This window comes from Protopterus annectens, chromosome 2.part0 (genome assembly GCF_019279795.1).
Source record: "Protopterus annectens isolate FY-2018-M chromosome 2.part0, PAN1.0, whole genome shotgun sequence".
Lineage (NCBI taxonomy): Eukaryota > Metazoa > Chordata > Ceratodontiformes > Protopteridae > Protopterus > Protopterus annectens.
The window spans coordinates 1,708,648,033-1,708,670,250 of NC_056728.1; the positions used below are offsets into that span (position 1 = coordinate 1,708,648,033).

General features: G+C 41.6%; 1 protein-coding gene across 1 annotated transcript in view; it reads right to left on the reverse strand.

Annotated features, from left to right (window-relative positions):
* Positions 1-1,679: 1,679 nt before the first annotated feature.
* The window catches only part of MIB2 (MIB E3 ubiquitin protein ligase 2), a 1,775,226-nt gene continuing 1,754,687 nt past the window's right edge, over positions 1,680-22,218 (reverse strand). Inside the window, 1 exon segment of the mRNA XM_044061758.1 lies at positions 1,680-4,264. Coding sequence (XP_043917693.1) covers positions 4,023-4,264 — 242 coding nt within the window. The 3' untranslated portion in view covers positions 1,680-4,022.

Below are 22,218 nucleotides of genomic sequence, written 5' to 3' on the forward strand. Positions count from 1 at the left end.
AGGCAGTTGTCGAGGGCCCGTGCTGGCTTGGGGGGAGGGTAAGTAAAAGGTCCGAAGGCATCTGTAAAAATTGGAGGACTTTAGGACCTTGTAGGAGATTTCTGTAAAAAATAAAAAGAACAGTAAGCTCCGGGTGTGTCCTCCTTTGATGAGATGTCTACTAACTATGAACCTGTTGTCTGTTTGCCAGTCATTCCCTTTTATTACACCAGGGATCTTTTATAAGTAACATAGGCAGTTTTATTCTTCAAGGGCAGCAGACACTGAATTTCCAGATGAAGCACTGAAATGCGAGGTTATCTGCAGTTCTCTTTAATGTGGAATTATTCAGATGACTTTTACTTCCACAGAAATTGCATATGGCTGTTATTGGTTGATTATAATGACAGCAGTTTGAGTGGCCTTTTATGGTTGAAATGTTCTGAAATGCGTAGCTTTGTCATTATTGGCTCATATGTTTTGTTTCACTACTTACTGAAAAAATGTTCAAAACTGCAAAGAATATAATTTAATACAATCAGAAAGGTGAATCGAAGAACACTTGCATTTATGTGTGGTCCTAAAAATGTCTGTGTGAGGGGTCCATTGTTTGAAAACAGCCCAAAGATACATTTAATCAGCCACAGGCCAGATGCATTTTCTATGAATGTGGGTTTCAATGCAGTTTCAATGAATGTGAATTTCAAGGGCAGAATAGTTTACTCCTACTCATGCTATGTCAGTTTTATTATGAAACTGTATTTTGTTTAGCAAATGGCTATAAGTATTTGTGCTATATGGTTTGAAATACAAGTTTTAAATTAACTCCAAATTATTTATAATCACTGTAGAAGTAAAAAAAGAAAATTGTTCAAACCTGTCAGTGTGCATACTATGTCTTATGGTAATTGGGAAGAGAAAGGCAAGTAATAGGATACTGGAAAGGCCGCTGAGCAGGGATGGGGGGATCCTGGTCCATTACCTTGCCTACAGCCCCATTTGATCATGATTCAGCTCTGTACGTCACTAACCCTATATCAGTATAAATCTTTGTAGAGGGGCACTTCTGAATATATCTACTTATGTAATTCTTGCAGTATTGGGTATACTGAATGCAAGAAGTGTGTTAAGAAAACATAGTGCTAAAGCTGTGTTAATGCAAAGCTAAGGATCTGTGCTAGAGAGAGCCTCCTATTATATTTGTCTACTGGATGTTTATGACTTGTGACTTCTTTGGATATGTTGGAGTTGTTGCACACAAGACAAATGTATTTTTTAATAAAAAATGTCCCTGAGTTGGTAAACCTGAAAAAGAAATATCCGCTGCCCCACTGAAGATTTCTTTATTTCTGTTTTCAGCAGAATAGTAGTTGCAGTATAGTCTACCATTCAAAAAACAATTTCTTCTTTCAAATGTACTTGAAAAATAAAAAAAATGTTTGAGGAAAAAAAACAATTTCTTTCTAAGTAACAGCAGTACATTCAAACCTTGTGTTCTTCACAGCGACAACTGTGACAGAACAGAAAAGCCTTAAAAGCATGATAAAAACATAAACAGTTAAAACGGAAAGCTGCAGGGTAAGATGCTGAGAAGGAGATAAACCAATGAAGAGTTACTTCTCAAAGAACTGCTTTGGACTTTTGTCATGGGAAATGCCAGTTTGAAATACCATGAAGAAGACAAAAAGAATACCCATTAGTTCATTCTGAGAACACTGGATATGAAACAGTTTATTAGATGAAACTGTGGAGATGGCACGATTCAGACTTTCAAAGCAAAATTAGACATATTCCTGAGGAAACACAGCTCTGGAATTTACAAAGCCTTAGAAGAACATTACCATTTTGCTGATAAGACTAGTTATGCTCCAGGCTGAATACAGTCACAGCTAGCTGACAGCAGAGGCAATCACTATGCACAGCTTAGCTCTCATTATCATAATGATATATATGCACCATGTAGTGTCCCCCTCTGTATAATACATACTTTATTACACAGACCCTTAAATAAAACTACAGCATTCAGTAGCCACACACTGATACTGCTACCTCTGAACTAACCACAATGACCACACACCCATTTTCTAAACCAAAAAACTACATGCTTACAATGTGTCTGCTTTTCCTAAGCTATTTATAAATAGGCACTATCCATGGGGGTTCTTGTCATAAATTCAAAGACTAGAATTTTGAATGCTCTTCATTTTAAAAATCAACATTTTTTTTAAGTATGTTTTTGACCCTTCCCCTGAGATACAGTGATCACAGAGGTGGAATATACGTTGGGCTTTGGAGGTGAAGTTTCCACAAGGGGGTCGCAGGCCCATTGCAAAAAAGCAGACTTTAAAAATTCCATTTCTTTTTCAAAATTATGGGCATCTGAAATTTCAGTCTTCGCAATTTTGATAAGGACCCTCTACTGCTGCAAGCCCTCTCTTCCCAGATAAATGTGATAGACAGCGAGCTTTTAAAGTAATTTGCTATTTGCAATACTGCCTGCTTGCATGCCAACATTACCCACCACAAAAAGCATATACTGTCAACAGTCTCACAATTTAGTGACATAACTAAAATGCAAATTCTGAAAGGGATATGATACAGGAATCGCATCACACAGTAACGTGAACAAATTTTGTGTTCAGCTTGTGTGCAGGTCACTACTGGCTATTACAAGAGGTTGCATGAGTTAGAAAAGTGTGTGTGTGTGTGTGTGTGTGTGTGTGTGTGTGTGTGTAAGACACAGAAGGTGTGTGTGGGGGGTCAGACTGTTAATCTGGATTTCTTGACACAGCCTTCTACACCACTAACTCTACTAAGATTATTATATCCTGGGTTTTGACCTGAGTTTATCTCATCTAGTATGAGAAAAGTGAAAATAAACAAACTACATGTGATTAGGATCTTTGCCCTATCATCTCCTGTGAGGTCTGAATTAAGTTGAATGATCTCATTTAGAAGCCATGAAACTAAGATGTTTCATGTTCATGTTGCAAGGATATTAGTAATATAAACAATCATAGGCAATAAGAATTGTTCTTAAGAAAACAATTACACCTTCAATGTCTCTGAAAAAAATACTGTTCTCTAAATATCTTGCCAAGGTAACAGAGTGTTATGCATTACAAACAAGTTATAAAAGTAACTCACTCCGTGTTACAGCAGAATGTAACAAGGTACTAGCTGGTTGTGTAAAAGTCTGTACTGGCTGCATCAGGACTTGAAAAAGTGCTTTCTTTAAAACAACTGTTTTAGTTTTAACACCATCTCTTAAGTTTGGAGAGCTCTGCTCTCTTTATGCTCTGAAAGAAGTGGCAAGAAAAGAGCCTTATTGTACTGTGTCAGGTCTTACCTGCATTCCATGTCAGGGGAACCTGGACAAAAAATAAATACATAAAGTAGTACGTGAACCACTTAACACAATTTGCCAGCACTTATTTTCCCATAGTTCTGAAAGTCTTAGACTGATGCAGCAAAAGAAGGCTCACACTGAAGGTGAGACCACAAATGCTTATAATCAGTGATTATAATACTAAACATAGAAGGCATCCTGTCTATGTCTGTATAGGAAACCAAAAGTACAGCTCTGTCACACTTTCTGTATTCAAATTACTTTCAGCAGATGTAATGAAATAGAATGTTTATCCAACTTGTTGGATTCCACATAGATCAGCAAACACAAAGTCTTGTTTAAATGACTTCCACAGATAACCTGAAACCATGATGTTCTTGTTTGGATATGTCTAGATACATTTTTTTTTTTGCAGTTTTAGTTCCTTCATGTTAACCCCACAAATCTGCATCTAGTGAAGTTATCTTCCAGGAAATGTCCACAGAAAGCAGTCAGAAAATAAAAGTCTGAATCTTTATACAATTTCTTTCCCTTCATGGAAATGGCCTTTAACAGCAATGCATATCTGGAGAATTTAAACTAAGGAGGACTTTTTCACTTTTGGAAAGCATGGTCTGATTAAATGTTGAAGAAAACGGCTTCCACAGTGGAAGAGAAGAAATGGGCCTCCTCTCTCAGCCCTAGATGCACATATTCAGACAAAAATCTGAATTCTTTCTCGGATTTGCTGCCTGCAGATGGGACATGCTTTTATTGATGCGCTGCATTCAATGCAGGCTCCATGCCCGCACTGGAACACCAGTTTGATATGCTGGTCGATGCATATGGGGCAGGTCATACGTTCCTCCATCCTTCTGTACCTTTCCTTCAGTTCCTCCATCAGTCTGTGCTTATCTGAGTTCTCTGGGCTCGGACTACAATCCACCTCTGTGTCATCTGTATAAAACATTAAACAATGCCCAGTTATTAGCTCAACTGCAGAGCTACATAAAATCTCAATACACTCACAAACATTAATGAGCTTTAAAATGTGGTAAGAAATAATATTTAACCGAAGCAGCTTTAAAGAATGCTAGTGTCGAATCTATGTAACTTTACTTGCACACAGCTCAACCACTCCAGCAGGATTTAAAAACTCCATTAGCCCCAACTGTTGTCTACATAACTCAATCTGTGCTTTGGGGTTGCCTAAACCTAATGCCCATTACCCTCTGCATTTCATCTTTCATAAGAGTTATTATTCTCCTATTTCTTCTCTAAACCTGACTTAGACTAGATCCAGTTTCTTACACCCTCCCTACCATTTTCATGCATCTCTTTCTCACCCTTATCTACCTCTTTTTACCTCCCATCCAATTCTCATCCTAGCCATATCTGCCTCCCTGAATCTTTTCTTAAACGTCTTTGGACTTGGTGATTCCTCAGTCTCTCAAAACTATCATGGCTCCCAGTGTATAAGCCACTACTGAAAACCCCAACATCACTGTATGTGACAGACAGTGTTGTACATCTGAAATATGCACCGTGTAACTAATTTCAGTTTCTGATTCTTACTACAACCATCTTACTTATGAACTGCATCTTGTACACAATCCATATCTGCACCATGTACTTTGCTTACTGCATGAGTATAAATCTGCTTTAGTCTTTCTACGAGAAACAGCTCCATGCTCAGTCAGCTCACCTGGTTAAGAAATTTAATACATAAACTTAAGGATGCCTGTATTTTACTTTGCCAAAAATGCATTTTTAAACTCCTCTGCCTGCTGGCCATCAGCTCGCTGTGAAATATCTAGCATAGACTTTCTTCATGGAGGTGAAAGTCATCACCAGGTCATTCATTTCCCCATGATACTACAACCAATCATGGGGGGGGCATCACCCAGGCAAATGTTAGGGTCCCCATCTACCTCCAAGAGCTCCTAACACCCCCTTGGTAACTTGCAAGAGATGCTAATGCTGCCAGTCTCTTGGGGAGAAGCACAAAAGCTTCACAGTGTGACTGTCCCCTGACCTGGCCCCAACTGTGCCTTGACCTTGAGCTATGCCACAGCTGCAGCACATTATTCTGGACTAAACTCCACAGTCTGCACCATCCAGACCTCCAACTGGGTGTTGCCTAAGCAGTCAGACAAACCAAATCCCTCCTTCTAGGATGGGTGAACCACAGGATTTATCTCTATGGACCACAAAAGTGGGACCACAAAAATGCACTTTTGTATTTTGACTGCTTAGTATGTAACTTTTTTTGAACTCTTCACTATTTGTCTTTCTGAGTCAATATGTTTCACACTTTCTGTTTATGATAGTTGCTGTTAGCCTTTCATCATAAGGCATGTGGGAAACTTAAAGTGGACCTAAGGAACTAATGAAGATGGCTCCCTACTGAAATGTTGGCACTTGAAATGCCATGGGCCAAAAAGCTATAAAAAAGACCAAAAAGACAGGAAAAGAAAGACTGTCAAAAATCACTTTTCCTTAAAACTTCTTTTTGTTGGAGGACAAGCCCCTCTGCCCCTACACCTCCAAACTTATATATACCAATTCCAAAATCGTCATATCTAGGAGAAAAGGGAATATTCTGAGAAATGGCATCTGGGACTTAATTCATATAAGTCCATTCTTTTGGCCATTCAGTCTCAGTACTTCTGGAGTCACTCTAGTGGGTCCCGACATTTCAAATGGTTCCATTGAGGATATATGATACCTATCACCTGTGGAGATGGGGAAAAACAGTACTTATTTTACACTCCCCCATCCTCTTGATTAGCCCAACAGCTCCCATACCTACAATGAAGTGGCACATTTGTTCCTCCTTAATAGGTAAGAGCTAGGCTCATTCATTACCCAGTCAGGGCTGGAGTCCAGCAGTCTATCTGTTCCATGACTAGGGCAGGAGCCATTCAGTCCTTTTGCTCCCCTTGGAGGTGACAGCAGTGTGCTAGCGAGTGGATTAGTCTGAGGACCAGGCTGGGGCAAAACCTAAAAATACTCTAGTTGTAGCAGGAAGCCACAAATTGCATTTCCACCTACCAGAACGACCTCTTGACTTACCTGTGGCTTGTGCTTCTAGACTCAATGACTAAACCTGTAGTACCTTAATACTCAGGCAATGGTACAGCAAGTCATACTACCCTCATGCTCTCCACTCACTGAAGGTCAGTCACTCCCACCCCTTCTCCCAACCACAGGTCTTCCAGCGCACAGGAAGCTAAATGAACTCAGCCAGGGCTTTATCCTTCTATACCACAGCACTGTGGCATAAAAAACAGTGTTTTATATGAGATATCCCATCCATGAAGCAGCAAATAAATCATTAATAAAGGCTTTATTAAAATCTGACTAATTTAACTGAATGGAATTAACCCACTGGTTGTAGGGTCTACTTTTCAGGGTCAAGACAGGAAAGGTAGACCATGTAACAAATACAGCAGTGTAGGCAATACATTTGATGCAATAAAGCTGCAATGTAAAAAAAAAAAAAAAAAAAGTCTGAAAAAGCTGACCCATATTTTTGTTTCAATTTTTTTCTTTTTCAGCTCTTCCACTACAACAATGAAAAATATAATGTCTTGAATTTAATAATGCTCATATAGTGCTATAAATGGCCACAGAAAATATATACAGTCATCAGTGTACAATGTGATACTCACAGACATACCTAAGAGAAGATGACACATTCTCCCTCACTTATTTCATTCACCAAAATGCCTGCCCACTTCCTAACCTCCTCCTCCTCCTTCTCTCAGTCATGGTTGTCATTATTACTAAGGATCAAATGATGTGCAATGAGGTACACTGTGCCAGACTGGCTTTCAGAAACTAGTTTTACAACAATTTTATCTTTTTTAGAAATAAGAACAGGGTGTGTAAAAATGCTGGCACCTGCATGCCTCCAGACTTATGCATGCATGACCCCAACCTCACATGGGGGGCAGATTAGCTCTGTGAGGTACTTAATCTCAACCTCCCTTCCTGGCCAGCAAGGCAGTAACCTAAGCCTGTCTCACACTCTGGCCACCAGCAGCACGTGGTAATCCATTGGGAACACTAATGGACATACCTACATAAAAAGATCAAAGCATATGACTATGTGACTTGCCAGATGATTACCATCTTTGAATTCTATATGCCTTACCCAAACAGTAATCTTTGTTCACTTTAAAAATCTCCTGTTAACTGAATCACCACCATTACAGGTGCACAAACCATAAAAGCAAAGCCTATTTAACTACATGAAGCTGCTCTACAGGATCTAGAGAAATACATTCTGAGAGTTACAGATAATGTAATATCATTAGGCAAATATTTGATTTGTTCTTTAGCTGCAATCTACAAACAGGTGAGAGTGATGCAGGATTTACCAATGGCTGGCTTGGCTGGATCACGAGGGTGAAACCCAAGTATTTAAACAAAGAATGAAGTGAGTAAATCCTGTGCTACACACACACACAAAGAGGAGTGAATTACTGCTATTCTACAATGACATTATTTAATAAAGTCTTACCTTTTCTAAATAATGTCACCGTACAGACTTGTGTTCTTCTGCTGGCTTTTGGTAGTCTGGGGCATCCAAGATATCTATTGCCCATGCACAGTACATTACTGTCTCAGTCATTTTTGAGGTACTGAGGAGTCTGCACTGTGTATCGTATCTCTAAACCATCTAGATTTTCACAGAATGTCCAGGTGTTTTCCTTACACTGTTGGTCTGTCCTTCATAAAAACTGTATTTTTCTGGAAAATCATGGAGGACTGAACTCACTAAATACTGACAGACATGTCAGTTTTTGATGTAACCTGCCTTGTGAAGCCCAAAGTCTGGTCAGTATACAAATGCCTACTGTTGCTTTAAGTTACGTCGAACATCACATGTACGATCCTTGCATAGCGCAGGGCATAAAGGTGATCTCCACATGTACCATCCTCAGAACTGATAGCCCCAGTAGGAACACCAGTCCAAGGAAAACCAAGAAGTAACCAGTACAACCAGTAGGGTAACAGACCCGGGGCAGGAGGAAGGAAGTGAATACTACAACAGTGAAGGGAAAGACATCTACTGTTATGGTAAGATTTCAGACAACTGCACTATGTCCTTCCATTCACTGGTTGCAGTATTCTTAACCAGTGGGAGAGTGCCAAATCTCAAGAGGAAACTTAAGTGGATGAAGGACCAGCAGAGCCCTCTAGGAAGCCATGAATGATGGCCCTAGGAAAATCAACTCTATCTCTGAAGATTCTATCCAACTTGTAGTGCTTGGTAAAAGTATGCACAGAAATCCAGGTAGCTGCTTCAAGATTAGAGTTAGTATCCAATCCCTTGAAAAAAGCAGCAGAAGAAGCCACAGCTCTATGAGCCTTAACAGAAGAGGGAAGGCTCATACCTCGACAAGTACAACAAAAGGAAATAACCTTTGAGAGCCAAGAAGAAATAGTTTGCTTGGATACAGCTAAACATAGGGACCCTAGGAAGAAAGGAAACAAACAGCTGGTCAGATTTTCTAATAACCTTTAGTCTCATCCACATAAAAAAATGAATTGTCTATGTACATCCAAAGTATGCAGTACCCCCTCAATGGCAGATTGCAGAGTGGGGAAAAAGTAGGCAAATTAATAGACTGATTAAGTGACACATTAACCACCTTGGGCATGAAAGAAGGATTAGTACGCAAAGACATCCTGTCCTTATGAAACACCAAAAAAGGAGGACAAGTCATAAAGTCATAAGGGCTTGAAGCTAGGACACCCATCCAGCAGAAGTAAGGGCCAACAAAAAAATAAGTCTTCCAAGAGCAATGTTGCAAGTAAGTTGAACAGCAGGCTCAAAAGGAGCCTGGTTCAAGTTTTCCAAAACAAAATTAAGATCTCAGGGAGGAGGAACAGGCTTCCTGGGAGGCCTAATATGAAAGACATCTTTAAGCAGCTGTTTAGCGTCAAATCTAGAAGCTAAAGGGAGAGATAAAGGCAGACAAGCAGAGATAGTCGACAAGTGGAGCTTAACAGTAGAATAGGGCAAACTAGCACTAAGCAATTCACACAAATAAGAAAGAACCAAAGGAGCAGCCACAGTAAGTGGATCTAGGTTACGAGAGAGACACCAAACAGAAAACCTCTTCCATTTGGATAACTAGGATATCCTAGTATTGAGTTTCCTGGCCTCTTGCAGGACCCTAAGCACATCCTCGGAAAAAAAGGTTTCTATGTGGAATCAAAATCCTATCGCTCACAGTGCCAGCTGAATAGTGGACAGATGGGGATGGAAGAGAGATCCCTTGTCTTGTGAGAGTAACTTGTAATGATTGTCCTTGGCTAAATGAAGAAGAAGAGAGAACCAATGCTGTCTCGGCCAAAACAGAGTCACCAACAAGATTTTGGGAGCATCCTGCTGAATTTTGAACAGGACTTTTTGAATGAGAGGAAGGGGAGGGAATGCATAAAGAAACATCCCCTTCCAAGAAAAAGAGAGGATGTCCACCTTCCACACTAGGGGACCTGAGACTCTGGCACAAAATAGAAGTAGTTGTCTGTTCAGAGGGGAGGCAAATAAACCTACTTGAGGAGTATCCCACCGGTGGATAATGTCCAGAAACACATCCCTGTGAAGCATCCATTCACGGGACTGAGTTAAGGACCTGCTCAGAGTGTATGCCACAATATTTTGACCTGAGGGAATGTAAATATCCTGAAGAGTCACTTGACACTGGACAGCAAGATCCCATACCAGGAGTGCCAGCCGGCAAAGAAGGTAAGATCTTGCCCCCCATTTGTTTATATAACCACATCACTGTGGTATTGTCTGTAAATACCTTGAGAGGTCCTGGGGAGAAAAGAGGATGAAAAACCTGAACAGCCAGCAGAAGGGCTCTTACCTCTTTGACACTGATATGCTCCTGTTGATGAGGTGACCACACCCCCTGTACCTTTACGGAGCCAAAAGATGCTCCCCATCTCACATCTGAAGCATCTGTGAACAGTTCCTGAGAGGGAAGAAGGGGATGAAAAGGGAGCCCTGGATTTAGAGACAATTGCTGGATCCACCAGTAAAGATCCTGCTTCAGACAAGGAAGAAGAGGAACTACAAAGTCAAGAAGATGGGCATATGGAAGCCAAACTGTCTTCAGGCACCAATGAAACTTTCTCATCTGAGGTTTGGCCAGAGGGAGCACAGGGATGATGGATGCCATAAAAGCCAGAGCTCTCAGAAATTCCCTGGCTGTTATAGAGGCCACAGGAAGGAGATTTTGAAAGAAGGAGATGAGAGTTAGAGCCTTGGGAGGAGGCAGGGATGCCAGCATAGGCACCATCTGAACCATGCAACCTAGAAAAATATGATCCTGAGAAGGAGTCAGAGAAGACATTTTGAAGTTTATTGTGAGCCCTACGCTCTGAAGAAAGAAATGGCAAAATGAAGATTTTGCAACAGGATCCCTGGAGAGGAGGCCTGAATTTGCAGGTCATCCAAGTACAGAAATACTTGGATCCCCTAAATCCTGCAAAAGGCAATCACAGGAGCGAGACATTTGGTGAATACTCTTAGGGTAGTAGAAAGGCCAAAGGGCAAAGCAGAGAACTGAAAATGCCAGGAAGCAACAGAGAAATGCAAAAACTTCCTGAAAAGCGTATGGATTAGAGCATGGAGATAAGCATCCTTGAGATCCAGAGACACCATTCTGAGGAAGCAAAAGAGGAAACAGAGTCTGAAGGGACAACACTCAGAACTGGTCTCCAGGTACCCTCTTTCTGAGAACTAGAAACATTCTGGAGTAACCCCCCCCCCCCCCGAGACACAGGCACCTCTTGAATACTTCCCTGAGTCAAAAGGTCTTGAAGTAACAATGGGAAAAAAGGTTGCTGATCCTGAGGAGACTGAGGAATGCCCATAAAAGGGGAATGGGATTTTCACACCATGAAATACCCTGGCAAATAATGGACAGAACCCAAGAATCCTGAATAATCTAAAGCCAAACAGGAAGACAGAGAGAAAGGCGAAGAGAAATAGGAACATGGCTGGGAAGAGATGGACAGTCAGACAGCACTTGGTTTGTCTGGAAAGGAATACTTCTGACTCCCTGAAGTCTGAGTAGCCTTAGCAGAAGAAGCCTATTTGCCACTCTTTTTGCCCTTAATAGGAGGATGAGATTACCTGCGATCAAAGGCTGGCTTATTGGGGTAGTTTCTTTGAAATTTTGGAACAGAAGAGACAAACACATGAATTCCTGTAAGACCTTCCCATTATAAGTTCATAGGTTTACACTAGGCTATCGGCCCTAGGGCCTATACAAGCCTAGTCATAACAATTCCCTGGCTATTTCTTCCCACAGTATTTACTTCCCTGGACCCCTGTTTAGCAGGGTGAATGACTTGAACCCCAGGGTGAATTTCCTATCTCCCATCCAGTCATCAAGGTTCCTTTTGAAGAGGGCCAAAGAGGTGCTCTGCTTGACATGTACGGGCAGTCTATTCCAGAGTCTGGGGAGTCTCTGGTTCAGGAACCTATCCCTCCAGCAACTTTTGTTCATTGTGATGACAAGGTTTAGATCCCCTGGAGCACGTGGCTCTGAGGGATTAGGATTTCTTAGTGTAGCATATCCAACAGCTCTGGGTGTGACATGGCCTTGTATGTTAAGCAGAGATCACCTTTGAGTAGACGATATGCGACAGAATATAGGTGGAGTTTTTTTAGATGGTCAGCATAGGGCATCTGCTTTAGGTCTGTGATTCTTTTAGTGAGGTATTTCTGCAGCCTTTTCACTTGTTGCAGATGTCTTGAGAGGTGCATACCAAACGGGGCATTGCATTCTATAATGGGTCTAATGAGGGATGAGTACAGTGGACAATGACCTCCTTTTTTCTGGATGAAAAGCCCTTAGTGATGAGGTGTGCCACACAGAAGGATTTCCTGATTGTTGTTATCCTGAAGGGACTTAAACAAATCAACAGCAGCTTACCCAAACAGATGTTTACTATCAAGAGGGACATGCATCATATTAGCCTTGATATCATCAGGCAATTGTTGTTTAGGGCAGCCACGGTGGTGCAGTGGTTAGCATTGTCACCTCACAGAAGAGGTTCTCCGGTTCGATTCTCAGCTGGGGTGCCTTCTGTGCGGAGTCTGCATGTCCTCCCTGTGGTCGCGTGGGTTTCCTCCGGGTGCTCTGGTTTCCTCCCACATCCCAAAGACATGCTGCAGGTGGATTGGACACTATAAATTGGCCCCAAGTGTGAGTGCGTGTGTGTTTGTGCCTTCTGTGGAAGGCTGGCAACTCGACACTGTAAAACTCCACTGGCAATCATGAGCGGACAGGTGATCCGCTGTGGCGACCCCTAACTGGCAAAAGCCGAAAGAAGAAGAAGAAGAAGATCAGGCAATTGTTGAAGCTGAAGCCAAGAATACCTCCTCAGTACTGACCCAAAAGCAGCAGCCTAAGAGCAGCTATCTGCTGCAAAATACCTACACTTGATGGGATGACAAACCATCTGTGAAGAAGTCCCTAACAGGAAAAGACCAGAAATTGCCCTCTGAGTCTGGGAAATCAGAAATAACCCAACAAACCTGAGAAAGAAGAGCCAGCACATACCTGGACATACAGGTCTGATAATTAATAACTCTAAATGCCAAGGTAGCCAAAGCGTAAAACTTTTTACCTAGCCTTTCCATGGCCCTGCTGCCTTTATCAGAAGGCAGTAAATTGGGTGAAGGAAGCAAGTGAGAGGGCTTGTCAGAGGCTACAGACATCACTGAGGGGTCAACTACAGGCCACTTGTACAAAAAGTTACAGTCCTCAGGCACCTTAGAAAACCTATCAGGCTTCTTGGGAGCAGGGGGCAGAGAATCAGGAGCTTTAGAGGCATTAGGAAATGCATCTAACAAAGCAGTCAAAATGGGAGGAATTGCAGAAGGTTTTGGAGATCCACCTGCAGCAACTCAACAGTAACACTTATGGATGTCTCAGACAAGCCCATTTAAAAAATTCTATCATCCTGGAGATTGTGTCCACAAAAGAAATTTCTTCAAAGGGAGTATCAGGACTGTTAGAATCCTCCTCCTCCAGTGCAAAGGAAAAGGAATTTGGGAAGAATAAGCAAGGGATTCCTCATCAGAAGCCATCTCCTCATCAGAAGTATCCTGTTAACTTGGCCTTTTAAGGGAATAGAGAAGGAAGGTGGGGCTTCAACAGAAACTCCCCTGAGGGGGTTTTAATGCCATTAAAGCATTAAACAAACCCTGAACGAAGGCCTGCCACTCACTAGGAGCAACTGAAATATGTTTAGTTTTTTGTTTTTTCTTTAATGGGACATCTGTCCTGTAAAATTTAGAAGGCTCTGACCCAGGACAGCATTCAGTGACAGTAGCTGGGACTTCTTTCCTAACTAAAACCTAAGGAACACCCCTAGGCCCCTCGGAAATAATCAACTGTGACTCTCCCTGAACGTCCGAAACAGACGTCTAACAAAGCCTCATCAGACGTGCTGAAAGCTAGATCCTGGACAGACTCCCACCCAGTCGTGGCAGAGGAACCCGACAACAAAGCCAGGCAAACCTCTGGGTTCTCACTGACCTTGGGAGAAACGTCCTGCAGAGGCTGGACAGCAGAAAATTCTGCTCTGGCTTTCTTAACTTTCTTCTTCCATAACGACTAACCCTGAGGGTGGGAAGTTCTTTCCGTAGTATCCTTAGTGAGACACTTAAGTCACTGATTCTAAAGATACAAAGCAAGGAAAGAAAGCCTACTTTCCAGAGTCTTTGGAACAAAAGCTTGACAAACAGAGCAGGTTGTATGGTCTTGGGAGGCTTCTAAGCAAAATAAACACTGGTCATGGCAGTCTTTATGGGGAATCTGTCTCCCACACTGGCATTTACCCTTTCTGGATGACATTAACACCCAGAAGAAAGAAAAAACAAAACCCTAATGGGGCACTTATCTACAATGGCTCGGACACCAGCAAACAGGATGTAGGCATTCAGACTGATGATCAGAAGATACATTCAGACTGGCAGAAAGGGCGTAGGCATTCAGATCTACAATTGAGACATTTGTTCGGACTGGTGGCAAAGAAGTTCTGAAGACAATACGTCCAGATGTCACCTTTACGCCCTATGCTATGCGAGGAGCACACGTGTGATGTTCAGCATACCTTAAAGCAACAGTAAGCTTTTGTATACCGGCCAGATGTTGGGCTTCATGAGGCAGGGAATCCCAACAGTTAAGAATACTGCAGCCAGTGAATGGAAGGACATTTATTTTAAATATTGTAATTATTCTACTTCATGGAATAATTTACTGAAATGTAAAGGATTTTTTTTAATAGCCTAAATTCTCCACTTACTGGAATGGAGAAAACGACTTAACCAGAATTCTTGTAGTGGGGAACAGTATTTACAATGAGCAGGCTGGTTGGTCTGTCCAATCAGCTTGGCACATTTTTGAATATTAAGTTAGTTTCACTAGACAATGAAAAGAAAAACAGCAGTTTATACATGGCAGTACCTGTTTCACCTTCTTGATTTAAGAATTTTGGGCAATACAGAGTGAGAAAGGTCCAAGCAGCATATAGCCTTCAGCATCAGGTCCTCTAATTTTTCTATAATTTGGAGAACAAATTCAGATTTTGATTTTTGGTGATATGCTAGATTATCTTTCCCCTTAAAAGTGCAAATGTATACCTTTTCATTTTTAAATGCTTTTATAAACATTTGTTTGAAGATAATCACACAAAGACTATGCATCACAGAATGTAATGTATCAGTTGCATTACTTAATCACTGCTGAACTCTGCAAAGCAGCCTGCAATATGGATAACCATTTATGTTGCAATGGCACTCTTGCAGGCTGCTTTGCAGACTATGCATCACAGAATGTAATGCATCAGTTGCATTACTTAATCACTGCTGAACTCTGCAAAGCAGCCTGCAATATGGATATCCATTTATGTTGCAATGGCACTCTTGCAGGTGTGACTGAAAGAGAAAGAATTACTAATTTTAGCAAACAAATCTAGGACCAGACCTACTTACTGAAGACAGATATTACTTAAACCGTATACACAAGTGGAATAGCAATGTTCATACTGCAGTGCTTTATATCTGTCCACATTAAGGAAAAGTAAAGACTGTCCAATATTTCGGTAACTTTTAAAAGGCTATCTTTTTACTTTTGTGTCAAAATTTGCAATTACTATCAAATTCAAGATCATGAATAAAACAATGAGAATAAGCTAAATACAGAGAGAGCAATGGATAGGATTTACAATGAAACATCATGCCTCAAGTCAAGATGCAAAACATTGCAACTATAAAGTCTAATTTCATAAAACGTAAATCTTTCATCATTAAAAGAAAACAGTATCCTCAGTCTCTGTATATGCTACTCTCACGGTCACACAGCTTTATAGAAAATGAAAACAATGTAAAAAAATAAAACCCACCTTTTCCCTCTTTTCTGAGTTCTGCAAACTTAAGTGAAATGCACAATCTGGGACAAAGCAACAGTAGACACCTACATGCTCTTTTAAACTGGCACTATTTCAACATCTCACAACAGATTGCACAATTTTATTTATCCTTTGTTGACTGCATTAGACCCACTAGACTAGTGACCTTTTTTCAGGGAAAGGTCCAAGGTAGTATTTCTACTACACAAAGGATAAGAGCATGTTCCCCTTGTTAGTTGATATACCAAACTACCTACATACTGTCTTGTCTGGATGGCAATCACATCCCTGGGGAGAGAATCCGGAAAGGCCTGCAATGCTAGGAGAACTGACTTCATCTCCAGGACATTGATGGGAAGACTGGCCTCTGTGGGAGACCAAGTGCCCTGGATCATCTTTCGCAAGAAAAGACCCCCCACCTCGCCATAGCTGGGAAGTGTCTGTGGTCACTGTGGCCTGTGGCCTGTGGAGAGGGAAGAACAAAAGGCAGACTTTGACAAACTATTGAAGAGTCCAGCCACAGCTGAATATGGTTCCTGCAAATTCGGATGAGGGACACAAGAAAGTTCATTGGCTGGTATCTCACTGACAATTGAACTGTGAGGTTCCATTGTAACACTCATGTAAAATCTAGCTAGAGGGATTAAAGCTGATGGAGGTTACCACTGAACCAAGACAACATCTAGATTTTGCCAGTGTTTTTTAATGTGAGAGTATAGCCATCGCTTGATGTTGAAGGGTGTGTGAACTCTTATCAGTTGAAACTTGTTGAGGCTGACAGTTATCCTCAACTGGTAACAGGCGGAGCAAGGAGTCCCGGTCTTGTATAAGAAGATTCCTGGTGGGAGCTATTACGAGCAGTTGCCCAGATAAAGGAACACCAGAACCACTACATTCTAAGATGAGCTACAACCACTGCCATGAATTTGGTTTAACCACTGCCATGAATTTGGTTATCACCTAGGGGATGTGGTGAGACCAAAGGGCAGGGCCTTGACCTGGAAGTGATGGACTCCCAGCCGAAAACGGAAAAACCTCCAGGAGCACCTATTTTTGTATGATAGTATGCATCCTGGACATCTGTCAAGCACATCCAATCATCCTTCAACTAAGGTAGGATGGACTGAATTGTGACCATCCAAAATTGTATCTGTTTTACATACTGATTCAAGCGACTGAGGTCCACAGTGGGTTTGAGGTTCCTGAATTTTTTGATACCAAAAAGAACTTTAATTAGAATCCAGACCCATATCAGACTTTTAGGGCCTCCTGGATGACTAGTTTGTTTTTGTCTGGTAGCTATTTTTATTTCTTGAGCCAATGCCTAACACTGTGTGGGTAGGACATTGGTAAGTTTTCTAGAACAAGGGGGATGGTAAAGAAAGAAAATCATATAACTTCTGGTTTTGATTTTCTGCACCCATACATCTTTGGTAATGGATGTCCAGGCTATGGGGTGCAGAGACAAGTGTCCCTGGCTGCCTCCAGAGTGCATCTGTCAGGGAACCATTCAGAAGTTCTGAAAAGGCCTGTTGGAAAAGGGACCCTGCAAGCCTTGATTCTATGGTCCACCTGTGCCATGGGGGTGATGAATATTATGACTGTTCCAGATCTGCTTCTGAGGGGTCTATTGCTAGAAGCATTTGGGCCAAAGCCGTGAGACTTGCAAAACCACAATTTCTTGCCTCCTTTTTGGTTTCTAGAGAATGTCCATTGATAGGTACACAAGAATATCCCAAAGGCAGACAATGTCTTGCCCTCTAGCTCACTTTTAGACAGCTTCTCTTTCAGTTTGGGTCCAAATAATGTGGACCCATCACAAAGGGGAATTAATAAAGGATGTCTTGAAGTGTTCCCTGAAGTTGCAGAGATAGATCTAGGCATGCCAGTGAACAGCTATTCCAGTGCCTCCCACTCTCGATGTGTCATGAACCGCATTAGAAATAAGGTGCATAAACATGTCTAACAGGGAATGGAGGGTGACATCTGCACTTTGATTTTCTATCTTCTGCAGACAAGGACCCAGAGATAGATTTGAAATGCTCCTTGGTGAAAGCCCTTTGAAAATGTGTAACATGTGCTAAGTAGTTCAGGCCTCTGAATGCAAAAGTCACCAAAGCATGTAACTGCTTGCCAAACTTGTGCAATGCACTGGACTCTGCTAGGAGAATGGACAGAAGAACTCTCCTTAGCAAGCTCTTTCTTGGTGGCTGCCATGGCCACCACAGAATCTATCATGGGACCCTAGTTTCAGACTGCTTATCTTTACGAAAAACTAGGATTTTGTTGGGTTTCCAAGGGATCGGTTCAACAATGTCCAGTTCCTTCCATGCCCTTCTCAGAACCAGGTCAACCAGTTCATTAGAGGGAGGGACCACCCAAGAGGTAGACTGGTCAACTGCAAAAGCCTTGAGGAATACTGACTCATCCTGGAAAGGGGCACTGGTAAACCACCCCCCTTCTTTTTGTTTGAGTAGTTCAAGGATCTCACCAAAGGAACTATCTTAAAGGGGGGACCTGATGGACCCCTCTCCTTCACTGAAATCATTATCTTTGGTGAGGAACTCCTGAGGGGAGTTCACGTCTCCTTTTTCATGAATGCTTTAGTTGGTAGTCTCCAGTGGAATAGTAGAGGGAAGACTCTGAAGCAGATGGGGAGTCTAGAATGTGATCTGCCTTGGGGTTTCAAGTGGCTGGCTTTACAACTTGACTGGAATCAAGCAGACAGGACCTAAAGATCTCCACTGGGGCAGGGGAAGATCCAAGCAGGGAAGGAAGGCCTGCTCCCTTGACTGTGAGATCACTCTCTCAAAGGCCTCAAAAATAATCAACAAGACAGATCCTGAAGCTGCCTCTGGAGGATCCAAGGATCCTGGCAAAGGCAATGTCCAACAACCCCTCCAGTTCAGTTCTATAGCAGATGCCAAGCTGTCGAGGGCTGAAGCACAGAATTGAAGGGATGGATCTTAAAATTTCTGAGTCCACCCCAACCCCCCCCCCCCAATGCTAGCCCTGAACACTCAGCTTCGAGACCCGTCAAGATCTAAGGCACTCAGATTTGACTGGGTTAAAGAAATGAGTGGCATTGAGGAAGTCCAATCCCCAGGGTTCACTCAGATCCAGGTGCCCAGAATCTGAAGGTCAGATCAGGGAAGGAGTAACAATCAGTGTGGAGGAAGAAGCAGACTTCAAGCTTCTGACGGGTCTAGGCTGGCAGAACTCCCAAATGGATCAGAGTCCTCAGTAATTTCATAATTCTGTCAATGTCCACTTCGGAAAGACTCCTGGAGGACTGCACTGATCTTAAGGATGAGGCCGTAGATGATGATCTTTACACCCTGTAGAAAGATGTTTCCTGTAGAAAAGGTGATCCGAATCTGAGGCTAACTAGTTCTGGAGAGAACCTGGGCTCTGGGGATGGAGAAATCGGAGATGCAAGTCTAATGGCTCTATAACAGAGGCCAGATCTGACAGTTTAAGGAACTTTGGCAACAGACCAAATAGGTCCGGAGAGTGTTTCCTAGAGAAGTCCTTCTCCTTGTGCTTCTCCTCATGTTGTTCCTTGACCTTCTCCTTAATCTTCTCACCTTTACCCTTATCAGAAGTTTTCTTGGTTGAAGGGGAATTAATTGAAAATGAATGTGAAGGAGGACCTCCTCCTGCTGTGGCAGGAGAAGATCTTTAAGTAGAAGTTTGTTGCACCTCTCAGTGATAGCTCTGGCTCCAAAAGCAGTACCAACAGAGCAGTCTTCATCCAAATGTAAAGTTCTTAAATAATACACACACTTTGTATGGGCATCCTGGTTGGGGATTTTAAGCCAGCAAAGGATGCATTTTTAAAAACCAGAGGGCTTCTCTGCTATGTTATCACTTAAGAAACAACAAAAAAAAGACTAACAGCAATAAACACAAAATATTAAGCAACAACAATAATAATCACAGCAGCAGCAAACCACAATATACTGCTGAAAAAATAAAATATAGACTCAGCTATATGAAGTCAAAGTCCTAACAACTGAATGAATAAGAGGAAGGAAAGGAGGGAAACCAGAGAGATTTTTTGGTAGGGGACGTAGAAAGGATAAAACAGAAGTAAAACATCCCCAAAGGGAAAAAAGAATGTAAGGAGTCACTTGTCTGACACCCATAGAAATCACCTAAAGTGCTGAGCCAAGAGATTGGCCTCCATAGCAATCGAGTGGCAAATGAGATCTGAGGTATTTTAGTGCAAGGAGGGGATTATGGGCAAGGGCAGGAACCTAAGCCTTGGATCCAACATCTAAGAGTGGCCAATGTCAGATCTAATCAGATCTGAAGTAACCATACACTGAGGATGGAGAGAAGAGACAACATATTATCAGTTTGTTAACAGCTCACAGCCTTAATCATCTGTGCTAACTGCCAGATTTAGAAGAATTTTTATACTTCTACTACAGGCCAAAGCATATTGGATGACAGATATGCAATAAATACAAACCCTCCCATCTCCCTCAGCCAATCAGGTTATAGTTCTGCACCCTGTCTCCGACCCTCCTTCCTCTCATTTTACTAAAAATAAGAAAAAATATTTTTCTTTTAAACTGTAGCAAGCAACTTGCAATGCCCATCATGAGGAGCCACAGTGGTCAGGTTTCGGCTTTAAAAAAAAAGATTTCTTATTTGCTTCTAAACTGTAGCAACTGTAGCAAGCAGTTCCTACAGCTTAGACCACACATGAAGCACTAAAACACTCAGCTTTGACTGCAGATGCATACAGGCTTTTAAAGGCTGGTACACATTAAAGAGCAACTAGGATTGGTCAACTGTGCCCCCCAACACTTTGTGCCCAGTGCTGTTGCCCCCTTCCTCCCACCTTAGTTACTCTACTGAAGAGAAGATTTTATATAAATTTAAAAAAATGGAAACTTACTACAATGAAGATGGACCACAAAGTAAAGGCCACTGAGTCATTTTTGGTTTTCCTGATCCTTTATTTTGTTCAAGCATTCCTAACTCATCCAGGAATAAAGTTTCTAGCACTAGTAAGAAAAATAATTCAAGAGGGTAACTGTGCAAAGGTTGCATGGCAGAAATTACTAATGCCTATTGAACTGGGAGGAACTGAGTGTCCTAGAAGTACAAAACATCTAAAATGCTACACAACAAGATAGTTGTATTTAACACAATACTAAGGCCACTAGGATAGATAGAATGAAATGGCATTTTGGATCCTATATGGTAAGAACCACAAATACAACTTTTTTGAAAATATTACGAGTTAGCTAGAAAAACTCAGTCGGAAAAGGACTTGGAGAAATGGAAGCAAGATTTTTTCTCTGACAGATATAACTAAGCCAGGGAAGGATTTGTAATACGGCAAAGGAATGAACAAAGGAACCATACTGCTAAGACATGAGGAATAGCTCAAGGAAGAGGGTACAATGATATTGTGGAATGAGCCAAACAAAAAAATCCACCCTTCAATAAAATAAGCTAATATTTTTGGATCTCCAGCCTGAGTTAACAAAAGTGATATCCCTCCCACAGATTCTACAAGAACTGCGAATAACATTGACTAATATAAAAAGATTAGAAGAACATACAAAATATCCCAAGAAAGAAGAAAAAGTTAAAGCAGGACTGAGAAAGGAGCATCACTATAAACTTAAAGTGGAGGAAACAGAATAAGATCTATCTATCGCCCAAATAGGCCACCAAACTGAGAACAAGCAGTATTTTTGCAAAGGAGTGTCTACACAGACATTGTACATACCAAATGGACTACAGAAAATGTTTCCATAGAATATAATTTGTGCTGGAGGGTGAGACAGAGAAAGAAATATTTTCTGGTCATGTCAGGAAGTAACAAGATTTACGCACTACAGAATATGTTTCAAAAGGTAATCAACAGGCAGATCACTCTAATAATTTGTTTAGGCTCAGTTATCTCTGATACAGACAGCCAAAGATCCTGTTATTTTAACCCTTGTATTTGTCACACAGACTGCGTGCCTGGTATGTCAACGTACAATACATGATTCTCTGTGCAAAATGTTTGTGTTATTATCACAATTCCAAGAAGTCCTACCACAAAAGCTAACACCACTTTGGTCCACGGATGGAAGTGGTACTCGTTATCCTCCCTTTTTGTTTTAGTCTACCCTCTTTGGCTTTCCTTTCCATATACAGTACCAGCGCTAATGTTTTTCCATTTTTATTAATGATCATGTGTTCTTCCTCCACTCTTGATAGTGAATATCAATATATGATGTTTTGGTAGGAAAGGCCAGATTTCCCTGATGCTCTACTGTGCCTTTTTGGAAAGTTTAAATGACTGTTAAAGAAATCCTTAAACTTGTTACCTGAAATCCTGGTTCCCTTCTCAGAAAGGTGCAGCTCTTCATACCAGTACATATAAGCCATCCCTCTAAGTGGGTTCTCCTGTCCCCAATGAAGCCCAAGACCTGCATTTTGCACCA